At 32.7% G+C, this 21,766-nt stretch overlaps 1 protein-coding gene across 1 annotated transcript in view; it reads left to right on the top strand.

The window, feature by feature from the left end:
• The first annotated feature begins 1,002 nt into the window (after positions 1-1,002).
• The window catches only part of LOC149902150 (phospholipid-transporting ATPase VD), a 48,092-nt gene continuing 27,328 nt past the window's right edge, over positions 1,003-21,766 (top strand). The window contains exon 1 of the mRNA XM_090110082.1: positions 1,003-2,195. Coding sequence (XP_089966208.1) covers positions 1,381-2,195 — 815 coding nt within the window. The 5' untranslated portion in view covers positions 1,003-1,380. The remainder of the gene's footprint in view (positions 2,196-21,766) is intronic.

The following is a 21,766-nucleotide window of genomic DNA, read 5'->3' as shown; positions in this document are numbered from 1 at the left end:
TCTACCCGACGGACCCAGAAAGAGGGTAATGTGTTTGAGCTGCATGTATGCTTGTTTGTTTGTATGTTTGATTCTATGTGCGCCTCTGCAGTCTAAACACTTGACCGATTTTTATAAAATAACTAATTCCAAATACATTTAAGTAAAATTTGACCTAGGTCAATTAAAATACGAATGTATTTTTGTCTTAAATTTACACTATTGCTACAATGAAACAATTATAACGGTTTAAATCGCGGTATTTATTTTAGATTATATTATATAGATTTTTGGATTTTTATTCTATAGTATCAAGATCGCTTGCGTCGCAGTATCAGTGTTGCTACATGAGCGACGGTGGCGCCCTCATTTATTTTCATCTCTTTTGTGTCGCACTGTACTTGTTTATTTATTACTTTTAAAATAAGTAAATTAAAAATAAATTTTCTGACAATTGCGACATTTTATAATATTCAATAACAAGGTTATATTGACATGTGCGTTTTACTTCAATCGCGCGTAAAGGTTACACGCACACACTTTTTTTTTTCTTATTAATTGATATAAGTTTTACTAAACAAAATAAGTATCACAGAAGAAAGAGTGCCCATCGCGTTAAATATTTAATACTTATATTACCTAATTCTTATTTCTTTGTGTTGCTTCTTTAAACTTTGAAGCGTATGGTTTTAAATATCATCATAATAAATATATTTTGATGATATTGTATGTGATATGTATTCAAATAGTTTTTAGCGCTAGTTATAGTTTCTATACATTTCAGGCATTTATTGGCCTACCTCTTTGTAAGTATTATTATTACACTTTGTGAATCATGACATAATTTTTAAAATCAGTTGCCTGTTATAATAATCGTGTTTCGTGAATTATTTCGGAACAAACTTCTATCACTCAAAAATCTAAATATTAATTTTCGACAGAGCTTATATCGATACTACCTATAGACATCACTAAAAGGGATCAACGTCATCAATGCTGCTGTCGACTGTGGTCTGCTCACTCATTCAAGGAAAGAAATTGTCAGTGTCAGTCGGTCGGTCAACTTTGCTTGTTTTGAGTTGCTGTCTTCATTTCGTAACGACTGTTTTCTCTTCGTGGCGGTCAAATATTACTGTGATACATTTAAATAAAATAAAAAGTAAATAAAAATATGCGCTTCTTCCTGTTGTTTTCAAAATTAAATGTTGAATTTATTATTTTTCCGAGAAAAGAACATTAGTGATGTGTATTACTGTGAACAGGTGATTTCAAACCATATGCTTCAAAGTTTACGATACAATTTTTAAAAATCTGATGTGGGAAAAACAGTTCCGAGTTGACGGATATCTTTCTTTTAAATGAAAGGGAAAAGTTGTTTATCCGATTCGCAGATGAGTAAAGATGTCAACAGAAGGGAGTGGAGAGACACCTTCGACTGTACCAAGTTTGCCGGGGGTACCTGAGCAAACGTACCTTTTTCCTAAAGTGAAAGGACATTCGAGATCCATTAGTCATGGAGGGACTCCGATGCTGGCAGGCAATCCTGCGGCATCTAGGCCACCGCTCAAGTCGGCTATGCGTGGTCATCAACGAGCGCTGTCTCACGGACAAATCGGCGAAGGTCCACGCGCTGCGTCTGGGCCGGGCCACAGTAGAACTGGCAGTAGGACCGACTTCATATTGCCGCCGGGCCATCGAGATGCGGCTCCAGCGAGTGCGCAGCCCCGGATCACTTCCGTCAGAGGCCATCACTCACGCCAGGCTTCCCGATCGGACTCTATCTACACCTTACGGCGCGCATCAGTCGTGGCACCATGGCGACGCGCGGTTTTCTGGCTTATGCGGAGACAGCAACCTGCCATTGACAATAGGCACCTCATTGTCATACCGAATCATTTGGTCCCTGATAAAACACCACCTAAAGACCATCCCAATGGTCATAGATGCAATAACAAAATCAGGACTACCAAATACACATTGCTGTCTTTTTTACCTAAGAATTTGTTTGAACAGTTTCATAGGATTGCAAACGTGTATTTTATATTTATAGTGCTACTGAACTGGGTGCCTGCTATTAATGCATTTGGCAAAGAAGTGGCTATGCTACCAGTGTTGTTTGTGTTAACAGTGACTGCTATTAAGGACCTTTTTGAAGATCGCAGAAGACACATGTCCGATAAACGGATAAACAACTCTTTCTGTCGAGTCTACAAAAAGTAAGTATATATAGTTATAGTTATTTATAGTGATACAGATTTTCAGAACTGTTATTTATTATTATTTTGTCTTTATAATATGCTATTTGAAGTTGTGGCAAATGAAAAGTATAAAAAAGTATTTAATTGTTCCAGTAATATCTAAAATACATATTATAATTAATAATCCAATCATTATTATATCACTCATAAACTTAACAACTTCTACGTTATGTGGAGGCGACAATAAAAATTAATTAAAAGTAAATAATATGGTTGGCCAATAAAAATTTGATATAGAAAATAAAGAAAGTAAGGTCATTCAAATTATAATTGTTGCCTTGAATCAAAGTATAATTTTTATTAATTGCACAAGGAAAAGTGCATTAAAAGAAATATTCATATACACCAACTTATTTTATGTGCCATAGTCATAAAATGACCATTTTTAATGGTACAAAAACAATGACACTAGCTGAGCCTAAATGACGTCAAGTACGACAATAACGATCCCACGTGAAACAGGCCGTAAGGTTAACGCATTTAATGAGTTCGGCCAGTGTACACACACCTATGTACATATATGACCTAATGTGTACATACACCTTTGTTACTTACCTATGGTCTTTTGTGAATACTTAAACGATCATCATTTTGTGCGTGGGTGTTATAGAGGACAATGACTAAATGCCTTAAATCATAAAGATTAATTTACTATTGGCATAAACATGCTGTAAAGTGCTTTACATCAATGTTATTTTAGTAAGCAGTGGGTGGACTAATATGGAAATTCCAAGAATTCTTTAAATGCCATGTTTTTCGCAAATGTTCTAAATTAAGTTTTGACCAACGCAGGCTGCGAATTTGTTTACATTTCGTGTGTGTTTTATGATGCGTCTTACGAATATATATCTAAGCTTTAGTTTTAATTATATTCATAAACAAAACTTTCCTTGCTAAATTATTTTTTCTTTTATGGTACAATAAGAATTAAGTACCTACCTGTTCGTAAATAAAATAATTCGTAATAAATCGATTTTACGCAAATATTTCGTCATACATATGGACGTAAATTCATTACGTTTACATCAAGAGTTTTCTTTAGTACCTACGGTTTAATGAAGATAAGATCTAAATAAAGTAAAACGTAATAATTTGCATAACTTTGAGGTTTATAGGTAGATCCATGTAACACGAATGCGACGCTAACAAACTTTCACTGCTCCAGATCCGGGTAGATTTCTTTCACGTACATTATACTCTTTATGACTACGCCTGTTTAAAAGTAAGCTATGAGAAATAAATATAAAATGACCATGGATTTAAATTGACGTTGGTGTGTCGTGTTCTGGAGAATATACCTACATTTCTTTGGCAATAGGTACTTATTCTGCAAACGGACTAGGACTAATTATATTTTATTACTTTAGTTCCCCAGTTTATATTATTAATATTTGAAAACTAAATAATAAAAGATACAATAGTATTTGCTCCACTCAAATATTATAATGTATTTTTTCTGAAACTTACCGAAAACGTTCATTTTCCTTCATATAATAGGTAACTTCTGTCACTTAATTGGCCTGCTATCGTCACAGGAAATGAGGAAAATATACTTATCCTTGTTATTATTGCAATTAAAGAAAAAAATATGTAGATAATAATTATGGTACATTAAACATAATTAAGTGAACAAAATGTACATGGTCGAATATCAAATACCCATAGTGGGTAAAGTTCAGTTAAAGATTTTACGAAATGGATTCACAAAGAGGTGCCAGTTGCCAAAAGTACTCCTAATAATTTTCCAATGTTTATTAACTTGCAACCAGCAACCATTAATGAAATCGCATTGCAGTAGCTGCTTGCGGGCTGGTTAATAGGTTACGTCAGGCTTCACTGCCTAGGAAAACACTCAAGTGTAGGATTACTATGGTTTTTATATTCCATACCCTTCCACTAAAGCGTAATGAGCTAATGTGTGTTATGGCCTAATTAGTTCACTCTATGTGTTCTGCGCTTAATTGCACCGTTTTTGTAGTAACATTCGCGAAAGTGTTCGTGCGTTTTATATTCTGCACATCTTACAACGATAAACGATTATTTTACAAACCGTATAAATAAGTAACCGTTGATTACCTAAGATACATATTCTGGTTTAAAATTCTTTGAAATTACTTAGGTAGTACAAATTCACAAAAATGCTAGCCATTTTTTATTTACAATTCCTTATTTATCATATATACCTACCTAACAATACCATTCTATCCAAAATCTAGTTTTAAATTGATCGGATTTCATGAATAAAACGTCTACCTACTTCTTTTCAATGCTCCATCTCTACACTAGATAGAATGTGTACTCATACTCAGTAATATACGTATGCATGTAGGTATACCCATTAACTATAGTCTACGAAGTGCAATTCATCGCGTGGAGTAGCTCCATGTCATCAATTTTTCAGTTTGTTTGTCGTCGAGTTGATTCAGCTCACTTAAACCACTCGGGACTGTAATTTATCATACAAATATAAGGACGGTGACACGCAAACTGAATTCTCACGCGGCACGTAACATAGATTTTCTCACGAATATAATAATATTTGTACAAAGGTTACTAGAATTTACATTTGCCAGCACGACCTCATTTGACAACTTTAAAATTAAAACGAGACGCAAACAGTAAACAACCGCAAAATTGGACATTTACCTACAAGAAATATTACCTACTAAAAATACGGGACGAAATGAAAACCTTCGCCTTTTTGAGAAAGTCAATTAAAAATCAAAATCTCGTTCCGGATCACTTACTTATTAAAATAAACTTTTAAAAGCGCTTTCGAATCGTTACATATTTTTTATTCAATTACGCACTACCTTGCGGGTTCGGAAACCATTAATAATAATCTTCTTCTTCTTCTTAGTCGTGCACTCTTGACAGAGTGGTCGTGGTTATGGTGATGGTGCTCTATTCCTGTTAGATGTGGTCACTTCTTTGTTCGCTCCCTGTCCAACAATACGTCTCCATTTCTGACGATCGGTAGCATTACGAGCACATTCTACAAGGCTGGACTGGGTCGTTTTACCGATAAGGTCGGTCCAACGTGTAGGTGAGCGGCCCCGTGATCTTTTGCCCTCAATTTGTCCCTGCACCACAAGCCTCTCCAAGGAATCCTCATTTCTGGTGATGTGGCCAAAGAACTTCAATATTCGCATCTGCACAATCGACGAAAGCCTATTTTCGATGTTTAGTTCCTTGAGTATCGAGACGTTGGTTCGGAACGACGTCCATGGTATTTTCAGCATCCGCCTCCAACACCACATCTCCAGTGCATCAATTTTTCGGCGATTCTGCATTTTGAGCGACCAGGTTTCCGCACCATATAGGAAGATAGGAAATACCAGACATTTCATAAGTCGTACTTTTGTGTTCTTGGTGATGCGCCTAATATTAATAATAATAATCGGTAATTATTATAATAAATTGATCTAATTTATTGTTCCTGTTATTAGTATTTTAATGTAATCTATAATAGGTTTATTGTAGGAATGCCTGTTGCGATATCGACCTCTTATCTATCTTTAGTACAATCCATAATCAATAATCGCTCGAGTGTCAGTTGGTAGGGCTTTTAAATTTAAAGCTCTGTAATTCAAACATTTATCTCGATGAGTACCTACTTGAAATTATTAAATTTGTGTATTATTTACAAATATTTAACATTTGTCTTCTAAAAATACAAATTAAACAGACCAGTAAGTACAAATTTCATTGGAAAAAGTTCATAGTTACTTAGATATAAAAAAATATTTTATGGATATAAACCATATATTTACGAGTGTGTTTACGGAACAAAGTCATTCGTTATTAATTTTCTAACCTTTCTTTGATTAACAACCTTTTGATATTTACTGTAGATTCACGGAAGTCAAGCAAACATTTAATAAATTGAGATTTATTATTTATAAAGCAGGTGTTCGATGTATACTCGTCAATATTAGATTACATAGTCCATACTCCACAGTGTAGGACTTATGCAACACTCTCCCACGAATTTAGATCGGCGGGAATTTATTGAACGGACTATTTTCGTTATCTCGATGCTTTCAGTTTATGGAAAGCATATTATATGCTATGCTTTCTTTTGAACGCGTTTTCTCATTGAAAAGAGTCTCTCCATCGAAAGATTACAGACTGGTATGGTTGTGTAAGATTTTGATGAGAATTGTTGCATAAAACCCGAAATCACTGTTTCACGGTCATCTCAGTTACCTAGAAAGCAAAGTACGTTATATGCTTATCGTATATTGCCAAACTTCCAAAACTGCTACGTAAACAGACAGGAACCGTGTCAAAAACACATTTCCACGATCATGTTCGTTTCGATTGATTGATTCGAGTTTCGTGTGAAGGCCGCGTGGTACAATGCACTACACACAATAGCTGGGCGCTTCCTTGAAATTAAGAATATGCGTGTATTTCCTTAGATTCCGTCATATGTAACAAACGTGTATTAATCCACTTCAATATTATTTATAATAGCAGACAAATAAAATTCATGTTCCTAAGAACTCTTCGCTGAATTATATAAATCTTGAGAAAGATGAGACGTGCCAGCATGTGGGAAATCCGCTGGCGCTTCATTAGTTCTTCGGAACCTACTTAATAATATATTTGTTATTAATGTTTTATGCATTTTTACTGTAAATACCTACCAGCGCTCTGTTGAAAAACCAGTCGCGATAATTGCTTTCGTCAAAATTATACGGGTTGGAAACATTAACGTATAATAATTAATATTTAATACTCCGTTTTAAATGTCCCTAATAGCGTATTCAAAGTCATATAATTACGTGATTCTAGAATAATACATATTCAGTAATTATTCAATATACCTATATAAATTAAATATACTCTAATCACCTGGAGCAAAAAACAACATATAAAGAGCTGGAATTAATTCACAGATTGCATAACTTAATTAGTAAATTAATTCCAAGGTATATAATATTATTTATGTAATACGAAATCTGTATGGTTAAAAATGCTTTTACTAATGCGAAAGAAATTATATAAAGGCAATATCCGATATTCTTCTGAGACCTTGTCCATTTCACTATAAAATTCCATTGTTTACCCTTAATGGCGCTGAGTGTTTCCATGAATTTACAACATATGATTGTAATTACAGCGTCATTCATTCACAAAGCCATTATCGCGTGATTTCGGTTCACATGAATATTTTAGAAAGGGTGTGTAGTCTGTAAGCCACAAACCACCCGGTAAATAGGTCATTGGTCAAGGTCCCAACAAACTGACTACAAAACGATACAATCAGGTGGAAGGTTAAATATTGTATGTAAAGAATGTGTGAAACAATATAACACTGTGAGTACTTATATAAAAAATAATTTAGCTTATCATTAAATAAATAAATATTATTATAGGACATTCGGTATTAGGTTATTTACTATCTGATATCTATAAGTTTACATTTGCCTATGCTGTCATAAGTTACACCACGCTACAAATGCAAAGTTCAACAAGTTAATATATTATGTACTAGAATGTTTGAGTGGATGGAATTAAGATTACCAAAATGATATTTGATTTATAAATTTCAATCTCAAACAATCAATTCCTCGATTAAATAATTCTAAAGGTAAATAAATAAAAGATTGAACGTAATAGTCATTACAATATTGATTAAGCGTATAATTAAAGGCAAGTTGCTTTAAACGTTTAATTGGCAGAAAGAATAAATAGTAAATACAAATAGAATAACCGTGAACGACAACCGGACATTCAATAAGGTTACATAGTCACGACTGTCATAAGGTCGACATGCTGCATGCAAACACTTCCGATTCATATACGATTTTTACTGTAATTACGGTTTAAAAGTACATTGCATGATTTTTTTATTACACCTACTCTATAGTAGTCACATTTTAAAAGAAAGTCGTATACCTGTGTATATGCTAATTTAATTTGCTATAATAAACGTGGGGATACAAATGTATCATAAATCATAATATAAACGAAAATTATTTGATCTTAAAATTTTAAAAGCACGTTTAAATTGATTCAAACTTAGTTTACATTAATTTGATTTACGAAATTGGAATAGTTTGGCGCTTTTACAAAAAGGTCAGTACGAAATCAAATCATAAATTCAATACCCTACTAATATCAACGTTTAAATAATACAGGAAACATTTTCCTATACTGTATAAATAAATGTTGCTATCAAAAGATAGCATTTTTGTAGATTAACAAAGAACAAATAAAACGTTTATTACGAGCATCATAAGCGGTGTGAAGGCAGTAAAAATCATTAGCGTTTTTTTCAAACTCACATACGTAATGTGTATTGTTAAACGTAAAACTGTATCATTTTCTAGAATATCTATCTACATACAAATAAATAATTACATGCATTAAAGCAACGATTAAATCATACCTATACATTTTTCAAGAATAGAAAAGATTCGATCACGAGGCTGGATTAAATCATTTTTATTTACATTCACAATTTGTCTTTCTTATCAAACATTGTTAGTTTTATATTGAATATTCTGTTATAAGAGAATTATGTAAAAGTTTACGAGAGTATCTGAAGACGTAACTCTATTTGAGCAATGCTTTCGGTTGGAGGTCTTCTGTAATATTTATCTAGGTGCGATTGCAGGCGGTTCAACAAGGTTTCGCAAATACAAAAACGCTCTTGAGCATTTTTGCAACGAATTTTGATAGATAGGAAAATAACTTTTAAATGACTCAAGTTGTTGCTGGCACAAGTGGAAATAATTGTTTTTAAGAATAGTAATATAACCTAAGTATACAAACTTATTCAGGTTTGACATGGGTATCTACTATAATATAAAAAAAAGATTGTGAAATTTGGAACAACAACTACGTATCATAATAATTTATCATGCATTAGAAATTAGATAACAGCCTTGAAAATCTGGAATAATTGTTCAGTGACCGCGTAATCTGAACAAAATTTACAGCCACATAAATCATAACCACGCATGGTTGTCACTTGTCACTAACTATACAATTATACGTAGACTAGCGGTCCGCCCCGGCTTCGCCCGTGGTACATGTTTCGCAATAAAAGTAAGCCTATGTTCTTTCTCAGGGTCTAAAGATTATCTGTGACAAATTTCATCAAAATCGGTCCAGTAGTTTATGCGTGAAAACCATACATACATACATACAAACCTTTCCTCTTTATAATATTAGTATAGATAGTTATAATTAATATGTAAATTTACAATAAACATCAAAAATTGCACTTGTTTCATAGAGTGCATATAGTTATAGTACATAATATATGGAAGTTATTTATATTCCTGTATTGTGGGTAATTACACTTGGGATTTTACAGCATATTCAGTAGAATACGCTGTAAAATTATATGGTAGTAACTATACATTGATATTCTTCATATGGATAGTACCAAACTAACTTACGTCATTTCAGTATATACCTCGATTGATACTCTATTTAACGACCAGGCTTTTACGAACGGATATTTCCGATGATGAGCCTGGCCTTACTGAGTCAGCTTAGGTAATACGTGTTGATGTTGCTATCAACTCCAAAATGATGATTTAAAACAAAGTATGAATAAAAAATAATTATTTAATAAGCATTAATATTGGTAATACCAACTAATATTTCTGTGAAATATATGTTTATTTTAATATAGGTAATGCAAAATCCATTCAGCGGAATCGCAAATGGGTAATTTGTCAAAACATTGGTTAAATTTAGCTTAGAATTAAACAAAAAAGCTTCCATACTGTTTTTAAATGTTCTTCATTACACATTCCTAATTTTAGTTTCAAGTATTTGCGTGGATATGAATGCAAACTGTATTTATGAAACATCGAAACGGTTCCCTAAATATTTATATTCTAATATTCAAATATTATTACAGTGATTTGTAACACTTAAAAATGATTATTTGTATTGAATACATGTTTGTGCACTGATTGATTTCTTCATTATGATAAATCTGACAACACAGTTGAAAACAATAGAAAGCATTATTCATATAAATTAGTAGCTGATTCAAAACAAATGTACAATTCATGTTTACTAAGTAACTAACTATTGTAAAATCAGAATTGATTATTAATATTTTTACAGCTATAATATTTTTTATGAGTTCATCATTCAATGATATTGTCTGTAACATAAATATGAGTACAATAGATAAGAAACCGATATTGGTGGCGTGTGAACGACATCAAGTGCATGAACCCTTTGTGCTTGCACAAAATGGTCTCATGATTATGGGGTAGCTTCTTGTCGACCATAAAAGAGCGGAGACTAGACACGATAATACTTTTATAACCTTTGTTCGTCTATTTTATACATTTCAAAGCTACTAATGCAAGGCTAATAAATGCTTTGGTACATGCTACCGCCGCGTCTATAATTTTCCTAATGTAAATCTAACACATGAATCAAAGTTAGGTTTAAATAAATATCGTTTCGTGTCATATGTTGATTGTAATCTTAACTTTGAACTTGTGGTACTGACCACAATAAAAGTATAAATGATTAGTAGAATTACGATTCGACCGTTCTAGGTCAGTTGCGGCACGTCCCAAATTATGGCAGCATAACGTATGAGAATGCATTACAGAGATATTATATTCACGTTGTAGATTATCTGATATACCTGTAGAATGTTCTAGCAAATCTGATTTAGGGCTGATTTTTCAATCCTTGGTTAAAACTTATTCGTCGAATAATGTATAAAACTACCATTTTAAAAACGTATTCTAACCAACTAAACGTATAATGTATTTGACAGTTTACGTGACATTTTAATATTATCGTGTAATACTTTAAGACGGATAAGTTTTATCCAAGTATTGAAAAATCGGCCCTTATAAAATAATAAACTATTCGAAGAATAAAAAGCAAATTAATGATAAGTGACGGCTTCTATATGATAATAAGTGACAAATAAAGATATTTCAAGTTTCAGTTAAAAATTACGATATCTGAGATCTGTATTATTATTTATTGTTTTATATAAAACATTCTATGACGTTTATCTATATTATACATTTATACCTGCGACCGCAACATCATGTTTTATTCTGTTATTAAAATTTTATGCATTATCAGTAAGTCGTTAAACTCGCGTTTTATAATAGTCACGGTTACGGGAAGGTCTGGTCTTTTAATTATTATAATAACTAATTCAATTTAATTAAGCGCAGATTATAACATTATGTAATAACTTGGATAAAAAGATAAAATAAAAAAAAGATGCTTTAGCAAATAATATTTATCTGTTTTCATTTTTAAAATTATTTATTAGCAATGAATATCTTCAATTTTTGATTTATAAGAAATATAATTACACTATTGTTTCCGTATAATTGTATGTAAGTATTTCTTGTATGCGTCATGTGGCAGCTGTATACAATTTATTGGACCACTTGTGCAAACTTAGCTCATAAGTATGCGTGCCTTATCAAAAACACCGATAGTCGACGATGTTGATTTTGATAAGAAATCGTTATATTGATGCGTTAAAACGGAAACTATGTAAGTTTTATTATATACATTATTTACGTCGCTATCTCTATTATCTGTAATCAATCTAATATTGTTTTTGATTGTTCATAGAATAATAGAGGTGACACACATTCAACATTAATCGAATCAATTGAATGATTAGGGTTTTAACTCTGTAGTACGCAAGCGTTGTTTACAAACAAACTATCAATTGATTTAATCTTATATCAAAATGAAACTGATTTGGTACGTTGAGACTTGAGACGCACTCGCATACGGAGTCGATTTATCACAAACAGCGGCTTAGCGACACGTTACTTAATAATGTCGCTCATTATGGCACTCCGCCAATATCCCTTCGAACAATCGCAGAGAACGGTTACGTTACAATATTTACAAAGATTTTCACACGTCACACGTAACTTTCTCGAACTAAATACTTTCGATATTTTAAGTCGTTGTGTAGAAGTTTATTTTAAAGCTTTTCCAGATGAAGACCGCGTGACCGTCGAGACGCCCTAGTTATAAATCAACGCCAGCCACGCGACAGGCTAAGCTGTTAGACAAATTAAATTATGGTCTGTACTCTACTAGTCTAGTCGAGTTACACACTTTAATGTTTCATTTATGGAACTCATTTAAAATTCTACGAACCTTGTACCTACATAGTTATAACCTAAATGCAATTAATCTTTAACAAAACTTAGAATTTTCTGGATGTCTTCTGTAAACATATTTATTGGCCGAGCGCATACACTTCCTCATTAACCAATAAATAACCTTCTCTATACAGAAGTGCTTTGCTAATTTGTTTGCTTCGACCGATAATTATAACTAATTGCCTCGCTTCTGTTAAGGCTTATACATGCGCTAATAACCTTGACCATACTTGACGGATCTCAAACCTCTCACGCTGCACCTTCTTTTTTCCTCGCATTTTGTATTTAAAAAGATACCAATCAGTGAAACAAAAAATCCTCGTCAGGGACTGTTGTGTAACTGATAATTTATTAAACATAAAATTTTCAGAGCTCTAAGTCAGCAGGTTACGAAGTTTATAGAGTATTTGCGGAAAAATCGATGACCACGGCACATTTTTTTTCTAGAAATCTATTAACTTTGTAAAAAAGTCCTCGCGAGCAATTAAAGATCAAAGACCATCCTATTTTATATATTTTTTTCGGTATTGTGCTTTATGTTGTACCAGACTTTATAGAGGTTGAACATAGTCGAAATTGCCGGGTAACGCCTTAATCACTTTACGTGCTCATTGTATCCTTCGTATAAAGGCTATGGCCACTAATTATTGAATATTTTTATTTTAAATTCAAACTTGTATTTCATTTCGCGTTATCTAAAATTTAAATACTCATATAAATTCGTTAATATATAGTCCCTATCGTGTATATACATAGCCATTATTCACTAAATTATCCTGTTTACCATTGATTCACGAATCACGTAGGAAAAATGCTAAATTATTCATCTTCGATAGCTACAAGCAATTTCTAAACTGTCAGTTCTATCATAAAATGGTTGCTTATTGAACGCTGGTCACTCATTAAAGAAAATGGGGATGCGATGTGATGAATTTAGTATCGATTAATTATTATTATAGATAATCCCTGGTGTGGTGTGGAAGATTTAAGTGCTTCTAACTTATAATTATCTGTTAAGCTATTCAGTATTCACGTTAAACATTTAAATGCAATTATTCTTCGAAGACCACAGTTAGTTATTACTTATTAGTTATACTTTATTTATACACTTTTCATAAGATATCAGTTACTGTGGATAAAGGATTTATTCTACACATCTTATATTTAACAGTTGTTGATATTTATTTCAAACTGCTCATTGTTATTAAAATTGCGTGTATGGTCTAACTAAAATTAGCTGCTCCACATTTGAAGCATTTAGATTTTGAGAACAAACACGTATCAACATCGGGTTTGTATTTACACGTCATGGGTCTGAAGGAAAACAGACGTTTGATAGAAGCTTCAAAAAAAATTAAAGAAATTATTCAAGGTTAAATTAAACTAATTATTGGGTATCTAAATAAAGTTAGCTTATTGTTTATTCCGTTTTATTAATATTTTTTTATTGAACATTTTAATGAATATCGTAAGGGTAAAACATAATGAAAAAAGTAAAAACCACTTGTCCCAGTTTGACGTAGATAAAAAAAATACAAAATATTTAAACCTTATGTTGCTCGGAACAATGGTGATTTCTAATGGTAATGCAATTTTTCAAATCGGTAGAGTAGTTTTAAATTTAATCGGAACAAACAACGAAAAAAATATGCCTCTTTATAATATTAGTTGAGATGCATCTTATAAGTTATTGCACATCAATATACGCGCACCAGCCAGAATGCACGTGAGAGACCTTGATCGATCTCGAAGCATTCACTTAAGATCCGCGAATAGTCGCAAAATGAAACAAGCAATCTGTTCAATCTATAAACGTCGAGAGAATTAATTGAATGAGCGTTTTATTGTAAGCAAACTGTTCCTGTTCTCCTTTGTGTGTTGTTAGGTCGATCGTGATTTGAAACAAAACAAAGTAGGTATTCGTTTCACTGTAACGTTATATTGAATTCATTGTGATCGTTTGTTTAAATATATATCATATTTTTTTCGAGGAATCATTAAATAAACATGGAATTAAATTATTGACGTTATTTATTAGATACTCGTTTGGATGGTTCGTGTGCTACATTTTAATTGTAGCTAGTTAATTTTAAATAGATGGTAACACGATTTAAATTCTGTTACGTAAAATTATTTAAAACGTGTCTTAGCATAAAATACTTTAAAATATTTCCAACTGCACACCAAATTTAAAACGCGATTTATTTATGTGTTATTTAATACCTGACGTTTTGCACACTACAGCGAGCATACCAATACGCTGCTAGATTTAGATTCATTAACATATCTTGCGGATGATTCAAAAATTGTTAAATAATCCTCCTACCCCTTTTGAATGCCATCTGCTTGTTAACCTATGTTCACTTGAACCTTTCACAATTTAAGTTGCTACCGTATTATAAGTTTCTACTTTCTAGAATACTAGAAAACATGTATCAGTATTGTGTCAATTGTTTCATATGTATTCTTTTAAAATTATAGGTAGGTTGTGTTTTAGTAAGGTGCCAAATACATGTACAAAATGTCCAATTTCATTAAAGCGCCCGCACGTTTGGAAGCGACATTGACTCTTTATCGTCTCCAATTTGAAGCAATTATGCAACATTGTTTCATGATTGCTGAAACCAATACATTTGAGTTGTTGTAAATTGTCAAAATTGCTACACCAATGAGCTGCTAGAATTTTTAATATGCACAATTCTTTGCGAAGGACATTAATAAGTTTTATTGACTGCTAGTTAGTTGGCTTGTTAAGGAATACACGTTATATAAGCTATTATTTATTTACAAATGTCACAGAGGGGACAAATCAGTTGTGGTTTTTAATAAATTGATAAGAAATATTGTAGAGACTTCTTTTCATATTAGATTGCAAATTATTATTACACCTGGAATAAAACATGAGCTTTATATTACAGAAGTGTTTATCAAGAATGTAGGGTTCTGTCAGCACATTGATTAAGTAGCTTCAACTATATAAAGTACCATGTATACAGAGATCGAAACTTACCTAGATAATAATTATATATGTATTAACTATTATGTAATTATTTGTTTGGCGAAATTCTATCCGCTTTGTCTCGTACATCGGCTGCTGTACATTAGTTTGTGATTCTGTTTTCGTAAGTCCATAATGAGTATTCATTTAATAATGTAAATATAAATCAGATTAAATTAAAAAAAGCTACTACTACATCATTAATTTATAGTCATTTCTAAATGACATTATATTAACTGCTGTTTTTATAGTTCGAAACAGCAATTATAAAGAGGAAATTAACGATCAATATCGTTTGAATGTACCTAATCATAATTCTTATACTGTGTTAGAATAAAAATTCATACATGTATCGATACAGTTTTTTCCTTTTCCATATCCTACGAATGAAAAATAATATTTATGTCGTACAATATCGCAATGGTCGCTTTTCCTATACAAAACATAAAGCTCTTTTATAATCATACAAATGTCATCATCTCAACGACTACTTAAGGAGGGCCTTTAGTATTCCAGTATTTTAAAAAATAGAGCGAATGCAGAAAATTGCATTTGTATGAAAACACTTCTGGCGTCACTCCAGCCACATTCTCTCTGGAGTGCATTATTCAATTCGCTGACATTCCCACTGTCGGATATAAAGAACATTATTTTAATTCATTGTACATAAGATTAAAATGAAACTAACATTTTCTTCGCGAGCTAAATGAGGAAAGTGCATTGTTTTGCGGGTGCCACGACAAACACAGAAAGGCTTTTATATTCTCGTATTGTGCACGTAATTGCATAAATGAAATAATGTTAGGTAAGGAAGCAAGTAAGAAATTACTGCTTTTTTGAATGAGAATCTGCTTTTTGATCACGTATTTTGTTTAATAGAGTTGAAAAAGTTTACATGTCTATGACCATACGGAGGAAACCCACATAAAACTTTTGAAATAATTTTCGATAAATTTGAATTAAATAATAGTAAATGTAGGTGTAAGTCGCTTAAATTTATTCGTGTGGAAACTAGTTCCGAGTTCCGGAACATTGTGAAGGTTGTATGAGTCTCTTTAAGCGCAACAGGCAACCCTGAATACTATCTAGGTAGATAATAATCAACACTAATTAATGACGATTAAAGACGTTGTTATGTTGGATCACTTAAATCGTACAGATTATAAACTTATGGTCTTATAATACAGTGACAAAAATGTATTCCTAAAAATCTTTAATTACATTTCCGAAAAGTCTCATTAGTAACTAAATAGTTATAACTTATAAGATAATCAATACCTTATATAGATAAGATATTAGTAGATTGACTTCTGTACATACATATTATCATTATGTATAACTAGCTTTCCACCCGCAGCTTCGCCCGCGCAGTCATTGAAAAACCCGCATAGTTCCCGTTCCCGTGGGATTTCCGGGATAAAACCTATCCTATTTCCCGGGGTAAAAAGTAGCCTATGTCCTTTCTCGGGTATCAAAATATCTCTATATCGAATTTCATGCAAATTGGTTCAGTAGTTAAGGCATGATTGAGTAACAGACAGACAGACAGAGTTATTTTCGCATTTATTATATTAAGTATGGATTATTTAAGTAGGAGGTGGTAGGTACCTTAGATTTCCCCATTATAAAAAAGGTAGTAGGTACCTACATAAATAATAATAGGTATGTTACAGTTAGACGTTATTTATCCCTTACGCAATATGATGATTCATTTCTCTTGTAAAGATACTATACGTAAAAGCCATATAAGGAAATGCATAGTCAGTACATTATGTAAATAAGTAAATCACCCACGATATTCTTTCCTTATAAATAAGTGCTATGAAGTATATACTACTTAGTACTTATCGTACAAATGTTGAGTGCGGTACTCACCCCGCTTGTTACGGGCAGTTGTGATCTGTACCGAGTCACGACAATAGCACAACGGGACTAGGTAACCCAAGATTATAGCACAATGACCGCTGATGTAACTAGATTGTCCATACCACCTGTTTAGACATTAACGGGACATGTATTTGTGAGCGGGAATGCATTGTTTTTATGATACATTTGTCGTTTATACGGCATCTCGAAGCCTGTGGAATGAGAATCGAAATATCTCGCTTTGTAAGGCTACAATTATATCAAATATGTAGCTTATATTTGTAACTCTAAAATCTATCTATCTACCCAAGAAACAACCGGGATGTTTCTCAATCGATTTCCATAATGACTTAAAACATTATGTCGTCACATAAAAAATTAAACTCAATACAGACATAGTTAAAAAGGCTGGATTTTTTGGTTATATTTTTAACCTCCAGTGTTATCGCACTTGTAAAAACCTCGCGAATAAAGGACATTTTTATTCCGGAAACGGAAACATTTTGTCTTGTTGTACAACGCTCCGCTTTTTACATACTTTTGTATGCACTTTATTGAACGAACTGGTTGTTATTTTACTTTTGTTATTCGTAGATTATAATAAGAGCCCCCGCAGACCACAGACTTTTTATCGGCAGATAGTTTGGTCGGGCTCTTAATCAGTACGCAGATGTAAGCAAATGCGCACACTATGACGATTAGGTATCGGCCGATAAACAAGTTTGATGGGCTTCCCGATTCAATTCAAACTATACTGTCGGCAAACTATCGGCCGACTGTATAATCAGTATTGGCTCCCTACCACACGCGCAAACACGACGATTTTTTAGTCGGCCGACTAGGCCAATAGTTCAGTTCGCTCCGAGCTTTGACAGCGAATGGTCGGCCGCGCGTGTTTTGTAAAATGGCGTCGCTCAATTCTCAGTCGCTTATTTCGGAATTTTCGATCGTAACTTTGATCGAGGAATTCGAAAAACGCCCTCCACTTTATATGAAAGACTTAAAAGAGTAGGTACTCTGTATTTGACAAGTTGGTTGAAGCTAGTTATGCTCATTCGATAAAAGGCGAAAATTTTTTCGGGTAATGGAGTAATTTGGAATGCATAGTGTAAAATTTTCCATTTTAATCTATCACTAAAGATAGGATGCACCCAATACTCTCGGGCTCTCTTTTTAATTTTCCTCCTCCGGTGTATGAGACCAATAATAACAATTCTATACAATGTTTTATTAATTTTCATTGTGCGGTGCGACCACTCTTTTCAACAGTTGGTTAGAAACTAGCAAATAGTCGGCAGACTGTTGGATAGTTTGCGCACTCATAACCGACTGAACTGTTTAGTTGGCTCGGTGTGCGTACTAGCAGGCCAACCCGACTAAACTATCGGCCGATAAAAAGTCTGTGGTCTGCGGGGGCTCTAAAACCAGACAACAATCATACCATAAAATCGGTCTGTTGCTACGTGGAAGAAAAACAAACAAACTCACTTTCATGGTTATAATATTAGTAAAGGTTTTAATTTATTTCAGAGTTTCACGTGTTTGTGTAACAGAAATTTGTATTTCAGGTTTGTGTAGAAAAGCTTGTTAAGCCCTTATAAATTTCGATACAGGGTCCCCAAGGCACGCTACATCACTGATACTAAAACTAAAAATCACTGTCCCTACTCCCTACATAAGCGTAGTGTTATCTGTTCTCTGTGTACATGTGCGTTGCTAATTAAATATTTTGTAATGTAACAGTATATAGCGTAATGTGATTTAGTATCTGATGTAACAGCTAAATGGATTAAACAAATATATAACCTACGAACGGATTCGTCGTGATACATTAGATAACGATTGTGTTTTCATTGAAAACAGACTACCCACAGCCTGGTCCCACATCCTAATGAAATATGGAAATATGCATCCATATATATATAGATTTATTTAAAATAAAACAAGTATGTATAAGCATTTACGTCGACCTTGTCGCTTGTTTACTTATAATTTGGTAAAAAGGTTGGCTTGAATTAATATTAAGATCATTCCCCTCGCGTTATGCAATTATCAACATCATAATTGCATTGAATGAATCATATTATCATAGTACCTATGTGTTATTGCCAAGTTATTGCAGTTAGATCTAAAGGAATTGCGTTTTCGGTAATCAATATTTGATGATTTATACAAAACAATTTTTTTAACATATCAAATTCCAATGCTTTATGATATTTCGTACACTATGGATTAGTCTGTAGATTAACGTAATACGCCTGTGAATAATATTGAATTTTCTATAAATAATCCGAATAAACTGCAAGGTTGGAGACGCCGACAATCGCACGTACATTTATTTACTGAACTGAACGTCTGAACCCAGGAATTCTCTTGCTTTGAATGGAGATAAATTTTAGTTTTATGTCCGAATTTATAGCCAATCCTATTCCATATTACTTCTAAAGATTTGTTTTGATTTGCAATTCCGTGTGCAGTTCTTCGAATGAGCAAAGTTTTCTATATTCTAGAATCTAGAGAATTTGGGAGCAAAGCCTTTCTCATTTTTGGGCCAAATAGCATGTGAATTTCAGTAAAATATAAGTTAAACAACCCAAATAGATCTTCATTTTATTACTGGCTACATCCGCAGCTTTTGGGTGGTATCCGAATAAAAACTTGCTCACGTTATACTCTATAGCACGTATTTCTGTATGTATAGTTTCGATGGTTAATGTTATTGTACGTCATTCTGTTGCATATGTAAAGAAGCGCAAAGAAATGTAAACAAATAAATCAACGAATATATTTTCACACTATAATTAGCATATGATTTAAACAGAATCAATTTTTGGCATTGCTCAAGGGGATTCCTGAAAAGAATTAAACGTCGGTCAAATACGAATATCATGTGATAAATTTAATTTTATTATCCATACATTATTTTAACACGTTAGTCGAAAGCATGAGTCAGTGCTGTGTTGCAATCCTGATAACAATGATACATTACACATGACAAAAGTATGAAACATCAAGTTTAATATAAATTTATATAATAACTATTTAGTTTTACTCAAATCCCAATTCTTATCGGGGAAATACCGTACATTCATTGTTTATGGTGTGGGTTGATTGGTTGTTTATTTATTGTTATTTTTAGAGTAGGTGTGGAAGTGATCTTTTAATGTCATAATGCGCTCTAACAAGGTCTTCGTCTATCTCTTAAGTTGTACCGTGGCTGATTGAATAGCCATAAACCGGTTGACCTACAGTTTGTAGAATTTGAAGAACAAATTCTTTAATTAATTAATAATTATGAAATGGGATAACATTTAAAATAACCTCACATCCTATTAGAAGTCATTTTAAGAGGCATATAGTTACCAAACCTGTTAGTATTAATGTACACAATACTTGACACAACTTTAAAAAATTTTCATATCAAATTTCACTTCGTGGTCCAAAGATCTTTAATCATGAAAAGACAGGGAGACAAAAAATTGCGTTCCACTAACGTCCACGATTCGATTTAGATGCGACGTCACGATAAGGATCCTTATCGAGCGTTCAATGGAATGCGAATTTGTAAGATCATTCAGCTAAATCTTCGTTTATCCACAAGACGTCATGCTGTTACGATCCGAACATCTTCGAGTCATTGCGTATATCGCGAGTTTCACCGGTTCGAGAATTAGGGTTGTCAACTTTTTGTTCTTTAGGTAAAGTATCTATGTATAATCGTCAACAAACTTTTAATTATTTATTTAACTCTATATTAATATTTTATTTTCATATCAACATGCATATTACTTATGGCTTTGGTTTTTAAACAATCATTTATAACTTCTAGCCATACGTGATAAGTTGTTGTATACGTGTGAAAATAAGCATATTAGCATTGGCTCGTCATTTGAAATCGTCATTGTATTAGCGTGTCTTGAAAGGATAATTTCACGCGTAAGAATTCGTTCAAGTGTTTGTTTGCATCATCATGAAGCAATAAGCATATTTAATTTATGAAATACAGAACCATACTTCAATATTTATCCAAAATGCAAAAGCCTCATCAATGGTTCATGAATAATCGAAACTACATCCTATATTTGTATAACTTTATGACGTAACTTTCTATTGACAGCCCTTTTGCGAGTCCGAAAAGAAAGCGAATAGATAACGGTACAACGCGAGTCATAATTATCTTGTACATATTGCCAAAATTGAGTTGATTCGTCACGAACATGAATGCTTTGCCCACTACACATAATTCGAAATACATATAATGAAGAGCTTATTCGCTTTGGCAACGTAAATAACAAAGTTTTTTTTCCATCGTCTCTTGTTTAGTGAATTCCTCATAATATAACAATTTAAAACAACATATGCTGAACTATGTTGACTTTTTAACTTGAGATAAGTCGAGCCATTAAACCTATTATTTGCTATATTATAATTATTGTACGGTTTATAATGCTAATAAGAAAAGTAAATATAAATACGGAGTTTATCCGCTAATGCTCATAGGAGGCAGCCTTATGAAT

This window comes from Colias eurytheme, chromosome 15 (genome assembly GCF_061535395.1).
Source record: "Colias eurytheme isolate Ceu_HAF_F1 chromosome 15, ilColEury1 Martin Lab GWU primary, whole genome shotgun sequence".
Classification (NCBI taxonomy): Eukaryota; Metazoa; Arthropoda; class Insecta; order Lepidoptera; family Pieridae; genus Colias; species Colias eurytheme.
The sequence above is the reverse complement of the archived record's forward strand: the minus strand, read 5'-3'. Positions and strand labels throughout refer to the sequence as shown.